Source organism: Mauremys reevesii, linkage group 2 (genome assembly GCF_016161935.1).
Source record: "Mauremys reevesii isolate NIE-2019 linkage group 2, ASM1616193v1, whole genome shotgun sequence".
Taxonomy (NCBI): domain Eukaryota; kingdom Metazoa; phylum Chordata; order Testudines; family Geoemydidae; genus Mauremys; species Mauremys reevesii.
In genome coordinates, this window is record NC_052624.1 from 20,853,396 (window position 1) to 20,876,735 (window position 23,340).

Below are 23,340 nucleotides of genomic sequence, written 5' to 3' on the forward strand. Positions count from 1 at the left end.
AATTCAAAGGGACAAAATATGCCTCCTTTGTGCAAAGAACTGAAGGAAGACAATGTTCTTCTACTGTCTTTTGGGTGATTTTTGTAATTTTTATTGAGACATATTGGGTACAGATATAGTTTCACTTCAAAGGCACCCTGTCTCCTCACCAACCTGTTCAGCCCTGTTACATCAAGATTTCACACTTTCTGTGCATTCCATAATCTCAGGGAAAGTTTCATTTCCCAGCCCGCTGCTACAGGCTATTAGTCTGGCACAAAGCTCAGGCTCAAACAAAATGAAAAAGATAAAAGCACAAATGAGGAAAGATAATAGCCACAGCTACTACTGCTCTAGGTCCCACAGACTCTGGATAGTCTCTCAGCTCATCTATCATTAGGAACATAATCCCACCATTGCTATTGCTGTTGCTCCAGGCAACCAGGTACCCCTATCACCCCTTAAGCAGATGGGCTATAGCTGCAGTGTTCCATGCCCAGCTATGACATTCACTAAAGTTGGGCGTGTAATTGGATGGAAGGGATTGTACCCTAGTTGCTGCCCACAGATAGGGTGTAGAGAACTTAGAGCAGAAGAACCAGGAGCAGTACACAACAAGCCAGTTTGTACACGAGAAAGCACCCCAGGAAGGTCACAGGCAACACCAAGGTTTGGATCAAGTCTCAGTCTTTGAGACCTAAGGATGAAAACACTGAAACCCAAAAACTTAATGAAATCCTGTCAGTTTGTTTTTAATATTGCGTTCGCAGAAGTTGGCTTATTTGGGTGAAAAACTAGTTTCTCTGGTTCAGAACAGCATGGTTTTCTTTCAGCATTCAAATTTGCATACCAATATACTTTGCATACCAAACTACACCATCAGCCTCACCCTCTGCATCCCCTATTGTAAAATCCTAGATAAGCTACTAGCTCTTTATAACTAGCATTATTATCTAACTAGTCCATTGGCCTCCTCAGAGCAACTTCATCTGGCATTTTAGTAGAAACAAACACAGCAAGTTCATCCAGTTGTTAAATTTTCAAACAAGCACTTTGTGTTCTCCCTCATGCTGCCCCTCATGGTTGGGAGAAGCTCCCCGTAATCAGCTACAAAACAACCTCATTATCATCCTTCAAAACCATCCTTAAAACTCCTTTTCCAGGATGCCTACAAAAAAACCTGGACAATGGTAAGGCTGCTGTTGTACTGAGAGCACAGCCTATCATGCTGACCAATGTCTCATTGTTTCTTGTATTCCCTGTCCGTCTGTATCCATCTGTTACGTCTTGTTTTATACTTAGTAAGCTCTTTGGGGCAGGGACAATGTCCATGTTCTGTGCTTGTTCAGAACCAGTACAATGGGGTCCTGGTCCATGACTAGGGTTCTTAGGTACTACGGATATAATAATAAGCTATTTCTCTCTCGACCAGTGATTCTCAACTACCATTGTGGGTCACATATGCATCTCTTTATGTGTTACATGAGCCACAGCCACACAATATATATACTATCTGTATGGCCTGCAGGTTGAGAATCGCTGCTCTAGATATTTATCTACCATGAGCATAGTTACTTGTTAAATGATCAGAATTCTGTTTCTCCTCCAACATAATGTTATTAAATCAAAATCAAAACCAAGAGCTTTGTAAAGGTAGCAAAAATTAAAGAACTTGCAGCAGGTGGTACCTGTCTAATCCCAGCCCAAATAATCTGCCACTCACCTGTTCCAGAGAAGAATAAAAGAAACAGAATAGGAAGAGGTAGAGTGAAAACAAATGGCAATTCTTGTCCAAGCATTCCTGTAGTTTAAATGGATTATTCCTAGCAGGTGCAGTAATGCTAGTGGAAATAGACATAGCTAGTACTAGGTGGTAGGAACAGAAGGAATGGATAGCACTTTCATTCAGCAATAATTACAGGGAATCCCCAGAAAATATCTGGCTACTGTTGACTACCTGGCAAATAGAAAATGAAAACACCTGTGTGCCAGACACCTGTATGCTGATCCATCTGCTGTACATACCACATGCTTGCTTCCTCCCACCTCTTCCTCCTGCACAGTTGGCAAGGGAATTCATTAAAAAGAAAAAGTCTCTGAAAAACATTTTGGACAAAGGAGCCAGCACAGATTGTATAATAGAAGATGGCAGCTCTGCCAATACCTACACACCACATTTTGCATGCTGCTTACACTTACCCATCAATGACTTATTTGCATATTAACTGGAATACAGAAAATATACTAGGGATATTACCATATTATTATCTGATGTAGGTCTTGCTCAATGGGAAGAAGACATTTCAATAAGCAGTTATTCTGACTGTCATTAGCATTTGTACCTGTCGCCCTAGCTCAACAAGAAACAACATATTTTCTTTCAGAGTATTCTCTTTTTATCTGTATTCCATCTTTTTCTCACCTTGCTATGGCAATGTAGTTGAATGCTCATGATACAACACCTGAAATTACCCCAAATTTATGTAATTTTTGAGGATGATTTCTTCAGGAATCAAATAAATCAATCTACATTCTTTTGGGTCCTAGAAGGATTGAAATCACTCAGTTACTCATGTGTGTTATGGTAGTACTTAGATACTATTATTTAGTATCTAAAAGCACCTACAAGTGTGCTAGACAGTTCAGAGAAAACAGGGCTTCCTGCTTCAGACAATCTTCAGCCCAGGGTACACCTGCATGCAGTCAATCGCAGAATCGGGGACTTAATGTTGGACTTGATAAAAAAAAAAAGAGGCAATAAAATAAACCAGGAAGCGCAAGGAAGGACATACATTACAGATATACAATTACATAGTTTCTCAGCATAGGTGTGTATGTTGGCTGTGCTTTACTTTTTTAAAATTTATAATGCAAAGAAATTTCATTGTAGGCAATACTGGAGAAGTGTATTTTAGGAAATTATTTGAATTATGTGAGAGAGGAGGGCTGAGAAACAGATATTTGTAAGAGCGTTTCATGCACAAAGGGCAGCATGGATGACAACAGTGATACCGGAGAGGTACCACTGTGCCAATCACCTAGACACGTGATATACTATTAAGGAATATCCTTTAAATGAACATTTTAATAAATATTAAAACATACCTGCCACACATTTAGGATAAACTAAGATGCATTTTTCTAATATAATATTTTAATTTATTTTTATTGTAAAAAAAAACATATTATGGCTTCTAATTAGCTTGCTGCTTAATTCAGTGCAATTCAAGGCCTACAAAAACCAAGCAAAAAGTGGCACCACTTCAGATTGCACATATACATACACACACTCCTACAGCAACATATTGCAGTTTTCTTCCCATTTTTAAATCATACATATTTCATTAAGCTTCGTGCAGAGTGTCTTCTGATTTATGGTAATTGTCAACAAGAGCAAAAAACACAGACATTTTTAACCCTGCAGTATTGAGGATTTAACTGGGATAAAATTAAAGTGTTTAAAAGAAATCACCCTAAGCTACTGGGAGGTTGACCATTGAGACGTTATTTTTATTTTATTTATTTTATTTTATTTGTTGTCTGCAGCAGCAGATGCCAGCAGCAACATCTGATTCACTGGACACCTCCAGTGTTATCCCAGCATGCTCATGGCCTGGAGGACTTGGAGTGAGACTAATTTCCATATCAAACCCAATTTAGATGAAACATCTTGGTTAAAAAAGAGCCTGCACATCAATAGCCCCTTGATTAGATTTTCATCTCCTGAGCAGACAAATATGAATATTTATTACCATGAATGCAGCTTTTCCTCTTTCCATTGCTCTGATCTTGAATATTATCCACTGCTAATTTTTATGAAAATTTGGGCAACATAATGTTTTCACATAAACTGACAGTTCTTGAGATAATCCCGTTATTGTTCGGTGGAAAATGACAGTTTCGGCTTATTCATGTGTTAACGAGGGATTAAATATTGTTTTTCATCACCATAATCTAAGATGGACTGGAAATTAAAATTTGAGCATTGTATATTAGCAAAGCTTTGAGGAACAGAATTTGTTTGCATTCACTTAGCGAAGATCTGTAAATTAGTAGTTTAACAATCAATTGAAAGCAGCAGCATAAAAACACCACTGACATTTATAAAATAAATTCATTACTCTACCTTTTTAGGGCTGAGAAGGTAAAGAGCAAGGTAGCTAAACAGCTCACAAGGAGATATGCCTCCACAAAAGTAACAAAACTGCATCATTGTCAGTATCAAGAATCTTCACATGTGCATGAATTTACGCCGCTTTTCAATGGTAAGGAATCTTTCACTATGTTCTTGTCATGCTATGGTCCTGATGCCTTGAAGCACACAGTGGCCTCAGCTCCCATCGACAGACAGATCAAGCACATTTTGGAATAAAAACAACAAGGAGTCCGGTGGTACCTTAAAGACTAACAGATTAATTTAAGCATAAGCTTTCGTGGGTAAAAAACCTCACTTCTTCAGATGCATGGAGTGAAAGTTACAGATGCAGGCATTATATAATGACACATGAAGAGAAGGGAGTGCCTCACAAGTGGAGAACCAGTGTTGACAGGGCCAATTCAATCAGGGTGGATGTAGTCCACTCCCAATAATAGATGAGGAGGTGTCAATTCTAGGAGAGGCAAAGCTGCTTCTGTAATGAGCCAGCCACTCCCAGGCCCTATTCAAGCCCAAATTAATGGTGTTAAATTTGCAAATGAATTTTAGTTCTGCTGTTTCTCTTTGAAGTCCATTTCTGAAGTTTTTTTGTTCAAGAATAGTTACGTTTAAATCTGTTATAGAATGTCCAGGGAGATTGAAGTGTTCACCTACTGGCTTTTGTATGCTACCATTCCTGATGTCCGATTTGTGTCCATTTATTCTTTTCGTAGGGACTGTCAGGTTTGGCCAATATACATGGCAGAGGGGCATTGCTGACACATGATGGCATATATAACATTAGTAGATGTGCAGGTGAATGAGCCCTTGATGGTATGGCTGACGTAGTTGGGTCCTCTGATGGTGTTGCCAGAGTACATATGGGGACAGAGTAGGTAATAAGGTTTGCTACAAGGATTGGTTCCTGGGTTGGTGTTTCTGTGGTGTGGTGTGTAGTTGCTGGTGAGTAGTTGCTTCAGGTTGGGGGGTTGTCTGTAAGCAAGGACCGGCCTGTCTCCCATGGTCTGTGAGAGTGAGGGATCATTTTCCAGGACAGGCTGTAGATCGTTGATAAGGCGCTGGAGAGGTTTTAGCTGGGGGCTGTATGTGATGGCCAGTGGTGTTCTGTTATTTTCCTTGTGGGGCCTGTCCTGTAGTAGGTGATTTCTGGGTACCCGTCTCGCTCTGTCAATCTGTTTCCTCACTTCCCCAGGTGGGTATTATAGTTTTAAGAATGCTCGATAAAGATCTTTTAGGTGTTTGTCTCTCTCTGAGGGACTGGAGCAAATTTGGTTGTATTTTAGGGCTTGGCTGTAGACAGTGGATCGTGTGATATGTCCTGGATGGACACTGGAGGCATGTACTTAAGTAATAGTGTACACTTGTTTTTAAACTATCATGCTTTCCAAAGAATGGTTTTCATGTACGTCACTGCATCATACTTCTATAGCCTAAGCCATACTGCCCTTGATAAGTACATGCAATCCTATATTGATAATAATGGGAATTTTGCTGCAGATCAAGGGCAATATATAGCCTTAAGGGATCAGTCACCTCCCTGATACCTGTGCATACTGCTTAGTGATCCTAACAGCAGTTACATCCATGTACTGGAGAGAACCTACTTTGTGATGCTGTACATGGCCAAAGTTCATGATCTATAAAACTGCATAGTTTTCTAACAGAAGCTTTTTGGGGGTAGAAAGTGGGTACATCCTTAAATTTGAGATTGTACTTTACCTTCCCCCTGTAACTTTAGCGAAAAAAGATTAAACTCTAAGCTATGGTCCAAACACATCAAACATCTGTGTTGCCAAAATTCCTTCAAACAATTTTACCAGTGAAAAGATGAGAAGATAGTACAAAACCCTCCCAACAAACCAGAACAAAAAAACCACACAAAACAACCCCTCCAAAACAGAGCTTCTACATTTGGAATAAAATAGAAAGTTTCATCTCTAAATTTGGAATGTAGTTGAAAATATTCCAACTAAAATATCATCTTAGATCTACAATATATAAAGCCTTTCATTCCAAAGGATGGTAAAGTGAAGTACACCTGGACACATACAGCAGCACTGAAATCTTGCGGCCCCTTGGTACAAAACAGTAGTTCTATGCAAGGTAAAGGAAATGTTGGCTATCTTTATGTAAAGCAAACAGGACCTTGGCTTTTAAGTCCTGTTGGAAAATAACTAAACAGAGTAAACTGCACAGTACCTTTGTACCTATGCAGAAAAAAATAAGGGCTGAGTTGACTGCTAGAATTTGAACTTCTAGTGCTAAGGCATGTAGGAGCTACATTTTTATAACTACAGTGGTGAAAGCCTGGAGTAGTTCCACAGGCGTCAATGGGATTTCCACCAATGTAACACACATAAGTGTTTAAAGTTTGACACATAGACCATTAAGTAATGCCTCTGATGATAGCCATAAAAGCCCTATGATTTTTTCCTCAGGAAAAGGACAGAACTGTTCTTTTTCTCAGAAGAGTCAACTGCTTAGCCCTTCAATGACCCAGTCCATAGAATATACCACTGTCAAAGATCAGAAAAAACACTAGCTAGTTTTTAAAAAGTGAGGCTTAATAATTTTATAACTAGAAACAACATTTGTAGTTATTCAGGATAAGGATCTAAAATTCTACTAGGTGAAGAGAGCCCTCAACTCCTTTTCATTTAGTGGGAGTTGAGGGCACTCCAGCACCTTGCAGCACTGGGCCTTAAGTTAGGGATAACCAAATCTCAAGCTTCAAGGCATAAGGTGGCCACTGAAGAGATCAGAAAGAATTTTGTCTTCATAAACAGCTTTGATCATCTGACTAGGTGCATTATGGGTGTTTTCACTTTCCTCTGATTCTCCAGGAACAGGTGGAGGAAGGATGCTAGACTTCATGGACTAATAACTTCATCTGGTAAGGACAACCTTATGTTCCTATATAAAAATACTGTCTCTCCCCACTATGCATGTGACTGATGCAGGCTATTACACTAAAGGCTAGATTATGACAATGATTTTGAAGAAGATCTCCATTGATTTCAATGGCACACTTGCCTATGTAGCCAATGGATTCATTGCTTGTATCTAACTAATTTTTCTCTGGAGCTTTTCGGTGGATTTCAGTTGGAAGTTCTGTTTAAAAGTCAATGGCTTGATATGGCTCAAAGACAAGACATAGCCTTGAAACTAACATATGTTACCTTAAAAAAAAGTTGAAAATGTTAAAAAAAACAATAAGAGGATGCATGAGTTCCTACCGCCACAAGGCAGACCTTACCGCTTTCATTGTACACAGTACTGAATAACTGTAGTTACCATAGCAACTGCCACATCACTTGGCACTTCTGCTACTTTAAATCAGAGTACTACTGTAAAGGAATTCATAAACCAACATGACATTTGACTATGTGTGCTTCTTACAATGTTTCATAGGAAAACACACATCAGAATAAACTGATAGTTGCCTCTGCATATCAAGCTCATTATTTCATATGTATATAATTATAATTATAATCTCTTTTTCTTTAACAAAATGTGTAAAGGAGGACAGAGGGATGTCACAATCAGAATGTAAGAAAGGAAATTACCACAGACACCAAATTTCAAAGCAGAAGCTGCAACCCATCATTCACATGTCAAAATACTTCTTTCTATGTAATGTGCATGTCAAATACCGGGAAGAAACATTAGAACTTTGCCCTTTCACAACCAGAATCTGTTTGATAAGTGAAAGACAGCCTTACTATCACCTGGGCATGTGCTTAACTTTAAGTGAGTATATGATGGAAGTCAGGACATTTAATTATGTGATTAAAGTTACACACATGCCTAAGTGGTCGCAGGACTGGTACCATCCTCAATAAAACAAGAACATAAAGATGGCCATACAGGGTCAGACTAGAGGTGCATCTAGCCCAGTATCCTGTCTTCTCACAGTAGCTAGTGCCAGATGCTTCAGAGGGCAATTTATCGAATGATCCATCCCCTGTTGTTCAAGTCCAGCTTCTGGCAGTCAGAGGTTTATGGACACTCAAAGCATGGGCTTGCATCACTGACCATCTTGGCTAATTGCCACTGATGAACATATCCTACATGAACTTACTTAATAGTAACAGTAATAGTAATGGGCGATTCAGTTATTAGACATATAGAGAGTTGGGTTTGTGATGACTGGGAGAACCGCATGGTAAATTGCCTGCTAGGTGCAAAGGTTGAGGATATATCGGGACATCTAGACAGATTTATGTGCAGTGCTGGGGAGGAGCCAGTGGTCGTGATACATGTAGATACCAATGAATAGGGAAAGGAAGGAGAAAGTTCTGGAGGGCAAATTTAGGCTGCCAGGTAAGACATTAAAGTTCAGGACCTCTGTGGTAGGATTCTCTGAAATGCTTCCAGTTCCATGTGCAGGGCCAGTTAGACAGGCAGATCTGCAGAGTCTTAATGCATGGATGAAACGATGGTGTAGGGATGACAGTTTTAAGTTTATTAGGAACGAGGGAAAGGAGAAACCTATACAGAAAGGCCGGGCTTCACCTAAATCAAAACCAGAGCCAGACTGCTGACATGTAAATTTAAAAAGATCGTAGAGAAGTTTTTAACCTAAAGGCTAGAATGGCAGAGGAGTATCTGGTTCGACAGAGACATCCCTTAGGGGTGGATCTGTTAATGGGGGTTCTCTATATCCTAGTAAAAAGGAGAGGACAGAAGTTAATTAAGTACAGGTTAGGAAATGAGGAGAAGGAGTCAAATGAAAGAGTCCCATTCAATTACATCACATGCAGGCAGTCAACTAAATATTGACAAATTGTATAAGTGCTTGTATACATATGCAAGAAGTCTAAATAATAAGATGGGTGAACTTGACTGTCTTGATACCAGAATACAAAACATATAGGAATGACAGAGTAGGTCACACTGGTGCTTGAGTAGCATTATATGTAAAAGAAAGCATAGAGTCAAATACAGTAAAAATCTGAAATGAATCAAACAGTGCCATAGAATCTCTATGGATTGAAATTCCATGCTTAAATACTAAGAGTATAGCAGTACAAATATAGTACTGACCACAATGGTGTCAGTGATTAGGAAATGCTCAGGCAGGTTAGAGAGGCTATAAAAATAGAAAACTCAGTAATAATGGGGGATTTCAATCTTTCCCATATTGACTGGACACATGTCACGTCTGGATGGGATGCAGAGATAACATTTCTAGACACCATGAATGACTGCTTCTTGGAGCGGCTAGTCTGGGAACCCACCAGGGGGGAGGCTATTCTTGATTTAGTTCTAAGTTGCACAGAGGATCTGGTCCAAGAAGTGAATACAGCTGAACTGCTTGGTAATAGTGACCATAATTCAATTACATTTAACATCCTTGTAGAGGGGGAAATACTGAAGAAGCCCACCATAGTAGCATTTATCTTCACAAAGGGGAACTATACAAAAATGAGAAAGGTAATTAAATTAAAATTAAAAGGAACAGTCAGAAGAGTGAAATGCCTGCAAGCTGCATGGAAACTTTTAAAAAACACAATAATAGAGGCTCAAATTAAAAAAAAGATAATAAGAGGACAAAAAATGCTGCCATGGTTAAACAACGGAGTAAAAGAGGCAGTTAGAGGGAAAAAAAGGCATCCTTTAAAAATTGGAAGTGATATCCTACTGAGGAAAAAAGAAAGGAACATAGAAGTGTAAAAGTATAATTAGGCAAGCCAAAAAAGAATTTGAAAAACAACTAGCAAAAGACACAAAAGCTAACAGCAATATTTTTTAAGCACATCAGATGCAGGAAGCCTGCTAAACAACGAACAATCAACCTGTGGAACTCATTGCCAGGGGATACTGTGAAGGCCAAAAGAGAATTTGATAAGTTCATGGAGGATAGGTCCATCAACGGCTATTAGCCAAGATGGTCAATGATGCAACCCCATGCTCTGGGAGTCCCTAAGCCTCTGGTTGCCAGATGCTGGGACTGGACAACAATAGATGGATCACTTAACAATTGCCTTGTTCTGTTCATTACTTCTTAAGAATCTGGCATTGGTCACTGTTGGAGGACAAGATACTGGGCTAGATGGACCATTAGTCTGACCTAGTATGGCCATTCTTTTGTTTTTATCTAATTCTTTTTTTAACCGAGTTACACTTTTGGCCATAACAAGATCCCCTGGCAATGAGTTCCACAGACTGACTGTGTGTTGTGTGAAGAAGTATTTTCTTATGTTTGTTTTAAACCTGTTGCTTATTAATTTCACTTGGTGACCCTGGTTCTTGCAGGGCCGCCCAGAGGGGGGGGCAAGAGGGGCAATTTGCCCCAGGCCCCGGGCCCCACAGGGGCCCCCACGAGAGTTTTTCGGGGCCCTTGGAGCGGGTCCTTCACTCGCTCCAGGGGACCCGGAAAACTCTTGCGGGGCCGGGCCCAGGAGCTTCTTCCGCTCCCGGTCTTCGCCAGCCGGAGGTCCTTCCGCTCCGGGGCGGAGGGACCCCCCGCCGGTGAATTACGGCTGAAGCGGGACCCACCGCCGAAGTTCAGCTCGGTCTTTGGTGGTAATTCGGCGGTGGGGGGCCCTTCCATTCAGGGACCCGCCGCCAAAGTGCCCCGAAGACCCGCGGCGGGGACCCCCCCCGCCGAATTACCGCCGAAGACCGGGCTGCACTTCGGCCGCGGGTCTTCGGGGCACTTTGGTGGCGGGTCCCGGAACGGAAGGGCCCCCCGCTGCCTAAGACCCCAGGCCCCCGGAATCCTCTGGGCAGCCCTGGGTTCTTGTGCTATGTGAAGGGTAAATAACACTTCCCTATTCACTGTCTCCATACCATTAATGATTTTATAGAGCTCTATCATATTCCCCCTTAGTTGTGTCTTTTCTAAGAGGAACAGTCTCTGTCTTTTTAAGCTCTCCTCATATGGAAGCTCTTCCATACATTTCATCATTTTTCTTGCCCTTCTCTATACCTTTTCGAATTCTAATATATCTTTTCTGAGATGGGGCGACCAGAACTGCACACAGTACTCAAGGTGTGGGCGTACCAAGGTGTGGGCATAACATGGTTTTATGTAGTGGCATTATGATCTTTTCTGTCGTATTATCTATCCCTTCCTAATGGTTCCTAACGTGTTAGTTTTTTTTAACTGCTGCTGCACACTGAGTGGAAGTTTTCAGAGAACTTTCTACAATGATTCCAAGGTCTCTTTCTTGAGTGGTAACGGCTAATTTAGCTCCATCATTTTGTATGTATAGATGGGATTACATTTTCCAATGTGCACTCCTTTGTGCTTATCAACACTGAATTTAATCAATTTCAACATTTTCTTGCCCAGTCACACAGTTTTTTTTAGATCCCTTTGCAATTCTTCACAGTCTGCTTTGGACTTAACTATCCTGAGTAATTTTGTACCATCTGCAAACTTTGCCACCTTTTTCCAGATCATTTACGCATATGTTGAACAGCATTGGCCCAAGTACAGATCCTTGGGGGACCCCACTGTTTACCCCTTTCCACTGTAAAAACTTACCATTTATTCCTACCCTTTGTTTCCTGTCTTTTAACCAGTTACTGACCCGTGAGAGAACCTTCCATCCTATGTCATGACTGTCTACTTTGCTTAAAAGCCTTTGGTGAGGAACCTTGACAAAAGATTTTTAAAAGTCCAGGTATACTATATCCACTGGATCACTCTTGCCCACATGTTTGTTGACCTTCTCAAAGAATTCTAATAGATTGGTGAGGCATGATTTCCCTTTACAAAAGCCAGGCTTACACTTCCCCAACATATCGTGGTCATCTATGTGTCTGATAATTCTGTTCTTTACTACAGTTTCAACCAATTTGCCTGGTACTGAAGTTAGGCTTACTGGCCTGTAATTGCCATTAATGCCTCTGGAGCCTTTAATAAAAATCAGTATCACATTAGCTATCCATCAGTCATCTCGTACAGAGGCTGATTTAAGCGATAAGTTACACACCACAGTTAGTAGTTCTATAATTTCATATTTGAAGTCCTGTGACTTATTACTCTTTAGTTTATCTATTTGTTCCAAAACCTCCTCTACTGACACCTCAACTGGGACAGTTTCTCAGCTCTGTCACCTACATAGAATGGCTTAGGTGTGGGAATCTCCCCACTTCCTCTGCAGTGAAGACCAACGCAAATTATTTATCTTCTCTGCAGTGGCCATTTCTTCCTTGAGTGCTCCTTGAGTGATCTTCCTGGAGCGATCATCCAGTAGCCCCACTGATCATTATGATTTTATATATAATATGCTATTACACAGGGCATATTACAAAGATTACACTGTAAATACATCATTTTTATTTTGCACATAATGCATCTTTCTTTGGCCTTTTTTTAACACTGTGGATGAAAATTATTTTAAAAGCATCCCTCTAGTGGGCTATGTACAATAATGAATAATTAAATTATAGCATTAACATGGCATGTAAATATTATCAACAATGCATTTGAAAAAAAAAGTACAAGGACTTACCAAATGAACCATATAGCTCCACTATTCTCTGTGGGAAAATTTACTTTATGTTTAATTTTATTCCTTACAGTTGAATTAAGAATTAATTCTATATGCAATTATAGGACCAAATTCTGATACCATTACTTATTAGTACTACTTTACAATACACATCTTCCCACAGTACTTGTACAGTAAGATACTTCTCAATGTGAGTGTGAGTTCATAAAATTAACATTATTCTCTTCAAAATTAACATGGGATATTTTAAAATGTAAAAGTGACTTAGAAATTGATATTATTTAGTCTTGTAGAATAAAGTCATTGTCGATAGGTGGAGCAAGTAAAAATGTTTTGAAGTATTTAGCTATTGTATCTGTTAATCAATATTTAATGCTTTTAAATTCTTTTTGATTTTATTAATGTATTTAGAATCGCATAAGCATCCATGAAAAAGAAGTACCTATTTCTTGCTCCAGGCATTCCTTGACAATTTCTAAGTATGCAGGCATAATACAGTCCACTCCAGTAACTATCCATTAATTGTTAATCTAGATATCAACAGCAACAGGAAATTACACAGCAGCAAAAATCATACTTAAGAGCCCCTATTAGAATCTCCCCATTCACTCACAACTAGGAAAAACAAATGGTACCTGCTGGTCCAAAACCTGGCACTTTTACAGATAAGTGGGAGGAACAAGTTCCAAAGCCAAGGCGCTCTGGTGGAGAAAGCTTTGCCAGCTGCCCCCTTTCTCTTATGCAATTAGGGCTGTGGTAGCATGGCTCAGGAACAAAGGCAATATCTGTAGGACCCAGGCCCTACAAATTAGGGCTTTAAAGGTCAAAAACCACATTTTCCATTCTATCTGGCACTTAATTAGGGTAATTTGAAAAATGCTGGCATCACATTCTCTGGCAAGAAGTACTTCATTAGAAACCAGTTGTCAAATTCCGCACCAGCTTCAATTTCTGGATAGATTTATATTGTAGGTTCATGCAGAGCACATGGCTGTAGTCTAATCTGGAGGTGACAAAATCACCAATGACAGCTGCAATGCCCACCTCTGACAGAACCTCCTACCCTTATGAGGATGGGGAAAAGAAAAAAACCAGTTGAGCTAGCCATAGTTGCTAGCTGATTTTCTAGTAGCAGGTGAGAGTCCAACCAAACTCCTATTTTGCAGCCCTGCCCTAAAAAATGGCAGGCAAGCCAGCTCAATCAAAGGGGGTGACATTATTTCTGCCATCTCCTCCGATGGTTTCCCCCAACTGCCCTTTTCCAGACTGTCTGACAACGTGCTAAAATATTACAACCAGTATATATCTGTGCTACATTTGAGAATGTGTTTTCAAAGTTATCTGTAACACTTCAGATTTAATACCTTTATTCCAAAAGGGAAGGTAGTAATTTGGTAATGTGGTGCCTTTCCCAAGAAGCATTTATTTCATTATAGACAGTCCCCTACCATACACCTGTGGCTTCCTATTTCACCATTCCCCATGATGATTTTTTAAATATTGATCTTTATGTTTTATTGTGATAACACTAATTTCAACACAATTCCAAAACCTATCAAAATATCTGAAAATGCGATTTCCCTGAAATATGTCAAAATATCACTGATCTACTCTGGAATATGAGAGTCTACAGCAGAATGCTCGTTGCATTTATATTTTGTTTTGAGATATTTCCACTTGGTTTAAAAAGCTATTTTAATTCAATGTCTGTCATTACATTAGTGAATCACAGAGCTCTATAATTCAGATCCCATACATGCCATTAACATTCCACATTAGAAAATTAGTAGAGAAAAATCTAAAATAATATATCTGTAAGCTGGTGGGCTCCTTCACTAGTCCAGGAGAGAACCAGTGCCACACCCAAGTCTGGTTAAGAATCTTGCCTCAGAGCACAATATTATTATACAAAGACAGAAACTCATGAAAACAAAACAAAGCTATTCCACCTGAGCAACAAGCTACAATCACCAGAGGCCTTTCCCCTTGCTTCTTTCAGTCCCAGAAATAGAACACTGACATCCCCAAGCATCTGAGTCAAGCGACAAACAGAAAGCCCTTAACTCGTTTCCTGGCAGTTTCACCCTTTCACGGTATCCTTCTCCAGAGACTATTATGAGGTCAAGGAAATCAAATTGAAGTAACATTTGGTCTGAAACTCTAGCTGGGTCCTGCTGGCTTGGTCATGGCAGGAAGGAAGAAATAGTACTATATTTTGCCCATTAGAGCAGATGCAGTTGACTGTGTAGATCCCAAGAAGCACATTCCAGCATGTCTTCTGTATTACCCGTGAAAATGGTGCCTCCTAACCTTTGTATGGTTTCCCATAAGGACATGCTAGAATTACAGCCTTGGCACTCAACAGTGCTCAAGTCTGTTTCCAAGGTGCTGCCAGAAGAAGGTAGAGACATGACTGGAACAGCTAGCTTAAGAGGGGAAAGTATGCTGCATCCCGTATAAAGTTATGGCTTAATTCCCCAGACCAGTCAGGAGCTCTGGCATTCTGCTTCCTCCCCACCCGCAGTGAGGTGAGATGCCTTCACACTGCTTTCAATGCAGGGGTGTGCCTTGAGGGATTGATTTAGTCCTTGGTGTCTACTCATTTCTTATTGTGGCAAAGCTCCTATTGATCTCAATGGGAGCAGGATCAAAACCTAAAACAAGTTCCAATGTAAAATGCAACATATGAGATATTGCTGAGCATAGAACAGTAGCTGTATTTGTTTATATAACCTCAGTACCTATTGCTAGTATCTGGCTCATTTTTCTCTTGAAATCTTTGGATTATTTGAAATAGGAAAGATGTTACATAAAGACATTCCACCCTGTTCTAAAATTCTGCAAATGAAAATGAAATGATCTAGTCATTAACTGTGTCATGAATCTGACTCATGGAAAGACAAAAAAGGTCATTTCTCATTTTAAAAATCAGGGTGTTTATTCTGAGTCCTTCTGATTTGAACATCTTGGCTAAGTGATTTACAGTTACCGTAACGTCTAACTACTATATCCACAATTTGCCTCAGAAGAACTCCTGATCCAACAAAAGTATCTTTCAGTTTGGTTATAGCTGTCCTTTTTATTTGGCTTAACTATAGTAAGCACAACGATTACCTGAAACTGAACCATTAGACTGGATTAGTATAGTTGGTTTTAACCTGGCCAAAACTGAATTTGATCCTGAGTCAACAAATAAATGGCTTAATCATAGAGCTCCATTCTTTTTCATGTAGGTGCGACTGTGCAGAAATTTATTTTATATATACATAATCATAACTGATAAGACGTAGATGGGAGAAAGCACAGAACTGAGAGAGACATTTTATGAGTTCACATCTAACAAAATATATAGGCAGTAGAATCAAGAGTTTCATCTGTCATCTTAATGTGCCAAACAGCTTTGTTATTTTTCCTGCTGGTCACTATACCTTACTAATAACCTAGGATATATTTAAACCTTGGATTCATGCTTCACTTGGGTTTATTTCTTTCTGCTTATTGCCGCTAAAAATGCATTATGTTGCAGAATGCTGTTAACTTTCAAATGTTTCATTCGTCTAAATCAGAGTTTAAAAGGCATTGAGGAAACATCAATCAATCAATCAATAATATCTGTTATGCCAACCTATTCTTTGTGGGAAAAGTTTCTACCAGATATTCCTTTAATTTATCCTTCACATTCTGTCCATTTAGCTCCAAATCAGACACCTTCTAGGCACATTGCTCACTTTCTATGAAGCTCTTCTATGGCACAACATATATTGACTATTTAAGTGAAGTACTAAATTCTGAAAATAATGCTGAAAATAGGAATTGACTAAATTGACTGCCAAATTATAGCAGATAAATATCAGATTCAGACTCTCAAAAAAGCTCCACTGTGACAGCCTGATCCCAAACCCATTGAAGTCAATGGGAGTCTTTCCACTGACTTCAGTGGTCTTTGGATCATACACAAAGGCTCCAACCCTTGAAGTACAGATATAACTTTACTAACACGAGTAGTCCCACTGACGTCAGGGGACTAGTCACATAAGTAGAGTTATGCACACCTGGATCAGGATCCTCAGCATAGACCAATGGAGCTATGTTGACTTACACTAGCCAAAGATCTGGCCTGTTTGCAGGATCAGATCCTTATAGCCATAAACCAACTGAAACTGTGGGTACTCAGTAGTTCTCAGAATTGGCAGCACTTTAGGGCCCAAGCCTTTACTTATGTGCATAAAGTTATTCATGAGCTTAAACTTTGCAGAATGGACCATTAGTCATGAACCGTCAAAGAAGAAGAAACACCAGAAATTGAGAATGACTAAAATATTTAATCTACTTCAATGTTACCAATTTGTGGTTAATTATTCTTAACACCAAGAGTATAAACACAAGAAACAAACATCTGTCCAGACCTATGAGTATTTTCCACTAGCAAAATTACTGAATTATAAAAGAAAAATAAATCCCTTTATGTACATAAAATTAGCACCAAAATTAGTATTCACCTGCAGTTCATACAAGGTTCTTAGCGGAGAGCATCGTCTTAATTAATAAATGATAAAATCCTTAATAGAGTTTTTGCTTCAAATCACCATAATGGAACAGAAATATTTTATTTATATTTCAAATTACATCAAAAAATGCACTGAAAAGAAGCAAGTCATTCACAGATAGGTTCACCTTTCCATCTAAAGACACTTTATCCCAAATTTAGATTTTAATTGATCTAGATGAGACTGTACTCCATTGAAACCGGGGGGATAAGAAGACCCTTCAATTGCCTTGATCATCTTTGGGGATTTTGTACCTCATATACAACAAAGCTAGGAAGTGCATTTCTTAATGGCTGCTGAGCTTTACACATAAGTTTGGTGCTTTATTCTCCATGGGGTATGGCACTATGTGTGCAGCAGATTGTACTTTGACAGATGCAGCTGTATCATAAAAAGGCCCTTAGCATTATTAGCACTGGTAGTTCATATATATCCATGAGCTCTAGGATTTCATAAAAGAACAATTAAAATGTTCTTGAGAGTAAAAAATGCCCCCAAGTCACTTACCTCCCCTACGCCAGTCTGCAGAATCTTCAGTCCAGTAGCTTTTTCAAGCTTGTATTTGTTGACATCTGTTAGAAAAATTAAGATACAGAGAGTTAAGGAAAAGCTGAGACTTTGACGAGTCTGCAGCATTCACTATATAATCAAGCTTTTTTCCTCCTTCCCAACAAATTCAATAGAATTCCTGTTTATCTTATTTATCTATGGTATATGTTTCACTCATAGCAACACTACTATTGAGCCTTTGTGTCATTAATCTTTTATTATTATCTAAAAGCGAAAGAGCAAAACCAGATGTGTTTACTTCAATATACTACACTCCCTTTAGTTTCAGAGTGATGGAAGGGCACAATATAAATAAATCATACCCAACTCTACAATGGGGATGGAACAAAATTAAATTGAGCCTGGACCAATCAAATCTTTGGAATCCAGTCACCCAAAAAAAGACATTCAAGGATATCACATGAGGCGGATTCAATCTCATCTTTTTGAACACGCTTCCTTCTAGCCCCTTTGCCCTAGACAGACTTTTCCCCCTAGTTCAGCCCCTCTCCTTATGATAAATTCTTGACTTCCCTTTCCTGTCACATCAGAAGGCCCTAGTCTTCTCCTGGTCCCAAAACACCCCTGTAATTGTGAGCAATATTTTATTATTACAATATTTATATCCCGGAGGTGTGAATAACTCTATAACAAATTACCCCTGCTTTGCAGATAAGGTAATTCACTAAATTGTCCCACAATCTATGAACCTCCCCTTTAAATGAACTAAGCCAGTATTTAATTGAAATTTTCCCATTTAACACTTTCCACACAGCAGGCATTGAAAATAAACAAACAAAAAAAAATCAAGGACAAAACCAAATAAGTCACTGAAGCAAATCAAATAAGTCTGTCTGAATATAGTAAACCCAGATAGACGTAATGAAGGGAGTGCCTAAAACGGTCACCCCTTTCAGAAAAGAACATTTAAGTGCTGTAGTTACAAAGTACGGCATTACAGCAGACTATTTTCATGGGCAATATTTAGTGACTTTATTTGTTCAGGGCCAGATCCAAAGTGCAAGTCAGAAGAGACTCCCACTGATTTCAATGGGCTTGAATCAGGCCTTTAGAGCTCATCTTCGTTTCCTGTGTATGCATCATTTCTATTGATTCCAGTAGCCGTTGTTTGTGTCCAGGGAATGAAGAATTAAGTCTTCAGCTAATTCCAGTTAAGAACATGTGGTGAAATCCTGATCCTACTGAAATCAGTGGGGGTTTTGCCATTGACTTCAACAAGGTCAGGACTTTATCCATGGATTAAAATAGAGAGGAGATCTAGGTCCGTCTTTTGGATGTACATAACTGTTAGCTTTATTTTTTATATAGGGTACCTCCCAAGGTGATGGTCCCAGTTAAAACCCCTATCTAGAAAAAGCACTTAAACACACTATTTGCTGGACTGGGACCTAAAATGCAGAGAAATTAAATACATTAGATTAAATATTGCTATTTACTGTTTAATGCTTTACATATTCGAAATGCTTTAGCCACATTAACTAATGTGTTTACCCTCACCATGCCAGAGGGAGTTAGTTAAGCAAATATTGTTATCTCCACTTTCCCTTATGGAAACTTGAGGCAGGGACAGGCAGGAACTTGCCCACTGCTGTGCAGAGGATCAGTGCTTGAGCCACGTTTAGGATTTTAGACTTCTTAAGCCTGATTTTCAAACTGCAGGCCTGTGCACATTGATATGCTTGCCACTAAGGTATTTCCATATGCACATGGACAGGTAAGTGGCCACCTAGCATGTGTTTGCACACATACTTGAAACATCGCATTAGCAATGCAGTTTTGCACATTTATATGTAGGGTGGGGAACTGCTTGAGGGGGATGGAGATTTGAGCTTTTGACTTGCTGGGTTTGTGGGTAGTGAGTTATATTGAACTGAACTGCTGCATAGTAGTTACATTTGGGTATTAATTTTCTTGTATCCTTGAGTTATTTCAAGGGTGCCTACGGTTTATTGTATAAATCTCAATAAATCACTTAATCAATCATTGTAATCAACCTCCAATTTCCAGCCTTGTGCTCGTTCTCCTGCACCATCCTGCCTCCCACCTACACATTCATTTATAGCATGCACATTCAAAGAATTTTTATGCCAAATACAATAATTGAGAAGAAGCTTTATAAAAACAGAAAACTCCACAGGCTGAGTCGGAGAAACATAACGTCCAGCAGTATGCTTTGTAGTTCACTGTTTGTACATGATAAATAAGACGACACAATATAGCAGAAACCAAGTAAATGCAGTACATGTGAAAACACAACAAAACAAAAAAATCTCATATGGTTCTGTATGGCCTCTACACTTAATAAGAAAATGTTGAGCCTGCTGTATTTATTACAATGTATTCGGCCAGGAGGTAATTTAGTGATTTTTCTTATCTTCTTCCACAGCCTCACTATCACTGAAGTTATTTTACTTTCAATAAAACATACTTGAAAAACACCTTTACAGCATAATTGCCTGTTGATATAGGCCAAAACAAAAGAACAGCTCTTACATTATCGCCATTCAACTCAATAAACCCCTGCCAAAACTGAAACCTCCTAGAGTTGCCAGGTGTCCGGTTTTCAGCTGGAACACCTGGTCAAAAAGGGACTCTCCCCAGCCTGATGAAAATGAGCAAGTGTTGAGGGAGAGTGAGTGAGAGGGGGAGGGGCCTCAGAGAAGGGGCGGGGCAAGGGTGTTCAGTTTTGTTTAGTTAGAAAACTGGCAACCCTTGAAAGTCCTGATTAAATCCCATCTCGAAAGTGGCCAAACTCAGGCTTTGACAGAATGCAGGAGAGGGCCCTCAGCAGAACCTCCTGATGTTCAGTTCTCGACACTTACAGGAGGAGTTTTCCAGCTGACTTTAAATACTACAGTGGGGCACAAAAGGAGAGGTAGTCTTGGAAATAGAGGGGCCCCAGGCTATCTAGTGTGTTATAGATTATCTATAACATCTTGATTTGAACCCAGAAGTGAACAGGAAGCTAGTGCAAAGATTGGAAACTAGGTATTATATGCTCAGTATACATGAACCCACATCAACAATGGGTTTTCCAATGGCTAAAAATCAAGGTGCTCTTTAAGTTTAATTTTCCCATGCCTAAATTTTTAGACACACAATTTTCTATTTCTTAGGAGTTCAGCAAACAAATGCCCCCTCCCCGCCAAAAAAAAATCCCTTGGAGTTGTGAATGTAAACTGCATTTGTCCATGCCATCAGGTAGAAAGATACCTAAATCCTCATCCTGCAGCCTTTGTGCACCCACGAAAGTTCATCAGAATTTTGGGTACACAAAGAATTCAGAATCAAGCCTTTAAAGCAATCTGAATTCAGAAGAGCTTTTGAATGACCAAAACCTCAGGTTTATGAGAATTCACACTACAAATTAAGAAATTCACACTACAATTAACCTAAGAAAATAGTGAATTTATCTTTTACACACACACACACACACACACACACACACACGTAAAAAGGTAATGTTCAATTACAGTTGGTGTTTATTAAAACATTTTTAATATGAAAAGTATTGTATAGGTTCTAAGCATATTACAATATTTACAAAGTTGTTCTTGTTTATATTCCTCAATATTTTTAAAAATTCAGGCCAACATTTTCAGATATAAATACCTAAAGTTTGGCGCCATATTTAGGCACCTAAATAAAAGTGACTTGATTTTCAGAGCTGTTGACAAATTCCACTGAAGTCAGTGGCAGCTGCTGAGCTCGCCGCCCCACTGAAGAAATCAGACCACTTATTTAAATGCCAAAATATGTATTTTGGTACCTAATTTTAGGTATGCAAGTTTGAAAATGTTGGCCCTTAGATGTGTAAATGTTTAACCAAAATTTTTAAACACAGAGGACAGGGCATCTGAAAACAGGGATGGAAAACTGAGCCCAGATATTTCAAAGCACATTGAGAATCCTTTGAAAATCTGACACTTGACATTTTAGAACCATTAAATGACATCTAAAATCAGCACCATCTAACTTTTCTTTTATTTCCATGTCATATACGTATTGGTAGATATTTATTTTTGCAATTTTTTTTAAAAAAGGAAAGAAATAGCTACAGCCAACGCCCTATATTTCACATTCTAACAAAGTTATTTTTATGGCCAATTTTTAAAACTCCTAAAATTGTAACAGAGGTGTGACACACTCATCAATAGAGAGGCACTAGTGGAAACTGCTATAAAAAAAGTCAGTGAGCAAGCTATAAATCCCTTTTTTAATCTTCTACTGAGACAAAAAGGGTTTCCAAACACAAAAAAGAAGTCCTTTAAAATTAAATTCACTAGATGAAGGATATGCAAATTACCTGAAGAAGCGGAACCCTATAATGTTCTCAAAATTCTGCAATAGCCTATTTAATTAGTATTTTAATTTATCAGAATAATTCTTTGCACTTGACAATTTATGCAGTATTCCATATAATTAAGTACGTAGCTACAGTGGAATAATTTTGCCTACTTTCTTTATACTGGTTATTTTAACCTGAAAAAATCTGTGCAAGTCTCTTCTGTGATCTAAATTACAATGGGGACAACTTAATGGCTTTGCTCTATTAGAGAGCACGATGAGAGTGTTACTGAGTGTTTAAAGGTAGAGATTGTCACTGTTTCTAGACCTTGGTAACCTGAAGGGAGGTCTGATGCACTTTGAACAGCATAATTTATTCCTCTTAGCATAGGTCATCTCTCACTGATATAGTCAGGAATTCTTCAGTGGCAAACATATTTTATAGTTTATCATAGGTAGGGCCAGCCTTAGATTCTACGGGGGTATATGAGATGTAAGCTATGTAGGTCTCCGTACTTTGCATAGCACATTTGTGAGGGGGAGGGGTTGGGAGGTAGATGGTTCAGGTATATTTACTATATAGCACATACAGTGAGTCTTAGCAAGTAGCGTGTAACCTACATGGCCAAAGCACTTCCTGGTTCTCCCACTATGCCCCTGGGAACGGAATGTTTGCGAGGGAAGCAGATCCATAGGGATTTCCTCAGATATTCCCCTGCATCATTCCTTTCAGTGGGCCACCATCTGTCCCTGTCCAAGGAAAAGAACATTGCTAAATCTGACAGGGGATCCGTGGTAGGCGAGGGCCACCCATACAGAGCCCCTGAAGTGACTTTGGCATCCAGCACCTCATTCCCAGCAGCACCTTGGCAACACAGTTTCAGTGGCACCGCACTGTAGTGTCTCCTTGGGAAGGAGAAAGGAAAGGAAGGAAGGAGGATCCACACAAAGGGATACAGCCTAGGACTGCTTTCACTTTTTGGGAGACGTTCACTGGGTGCAAGGGAAGAACACGTGCACCCATCTGAGCCAGCCCCACCCCCTCCTGCCCCATCTCTACTCCCTTCCTTGTATGCCCAGCTTGGACCCAGGCTGTGTAGAAAGCTCTTCACAGGGCCTAGGACTGGGGAGGACAATGTTATTGGAGCACACAAGCCTCCTTTTGAAGCATGTGTGGAGAACCTCTCCATCCATGTATCACAACCTGGCCCCATGAAATGAGAGCCTGAGAATGTATTTATTTTCATTTTGCCAGACAAGTCCAAGCAGGTGGCTGTAGTGTTGCTTAGCCACCTCCCTGCCCAACGGTGTTTCAATATAAACAGTGTTTCCA

General features: G+C 39.4%; 1 protein-coding gene across 2 annotated transcripts in view; it reads right to left on the reverse strand.

Annotated features, from left to right (window-relative positions):
- Window positions 1-23,340, reverse strand: part of PTPRN2 (protein tyrosine phosphatase receptor type N2) — a 940,168-nt gene that overhangs the window by 290,622 nt on the left and 626,206 nt on the right. For both annotated transcript variants that reach the window (XM_039523677.1, XM_039523678.1), the window contains one exon: window positions 17,658-17,722. In XM_039523677.1, the coding sequence (XP_039379611.1) occupies window positions 17,658-17,722 (65 nt within the window). The remainder of the gene's footprint in view (window positions 1-17,657; window positions 17,723-23,340) is intronic.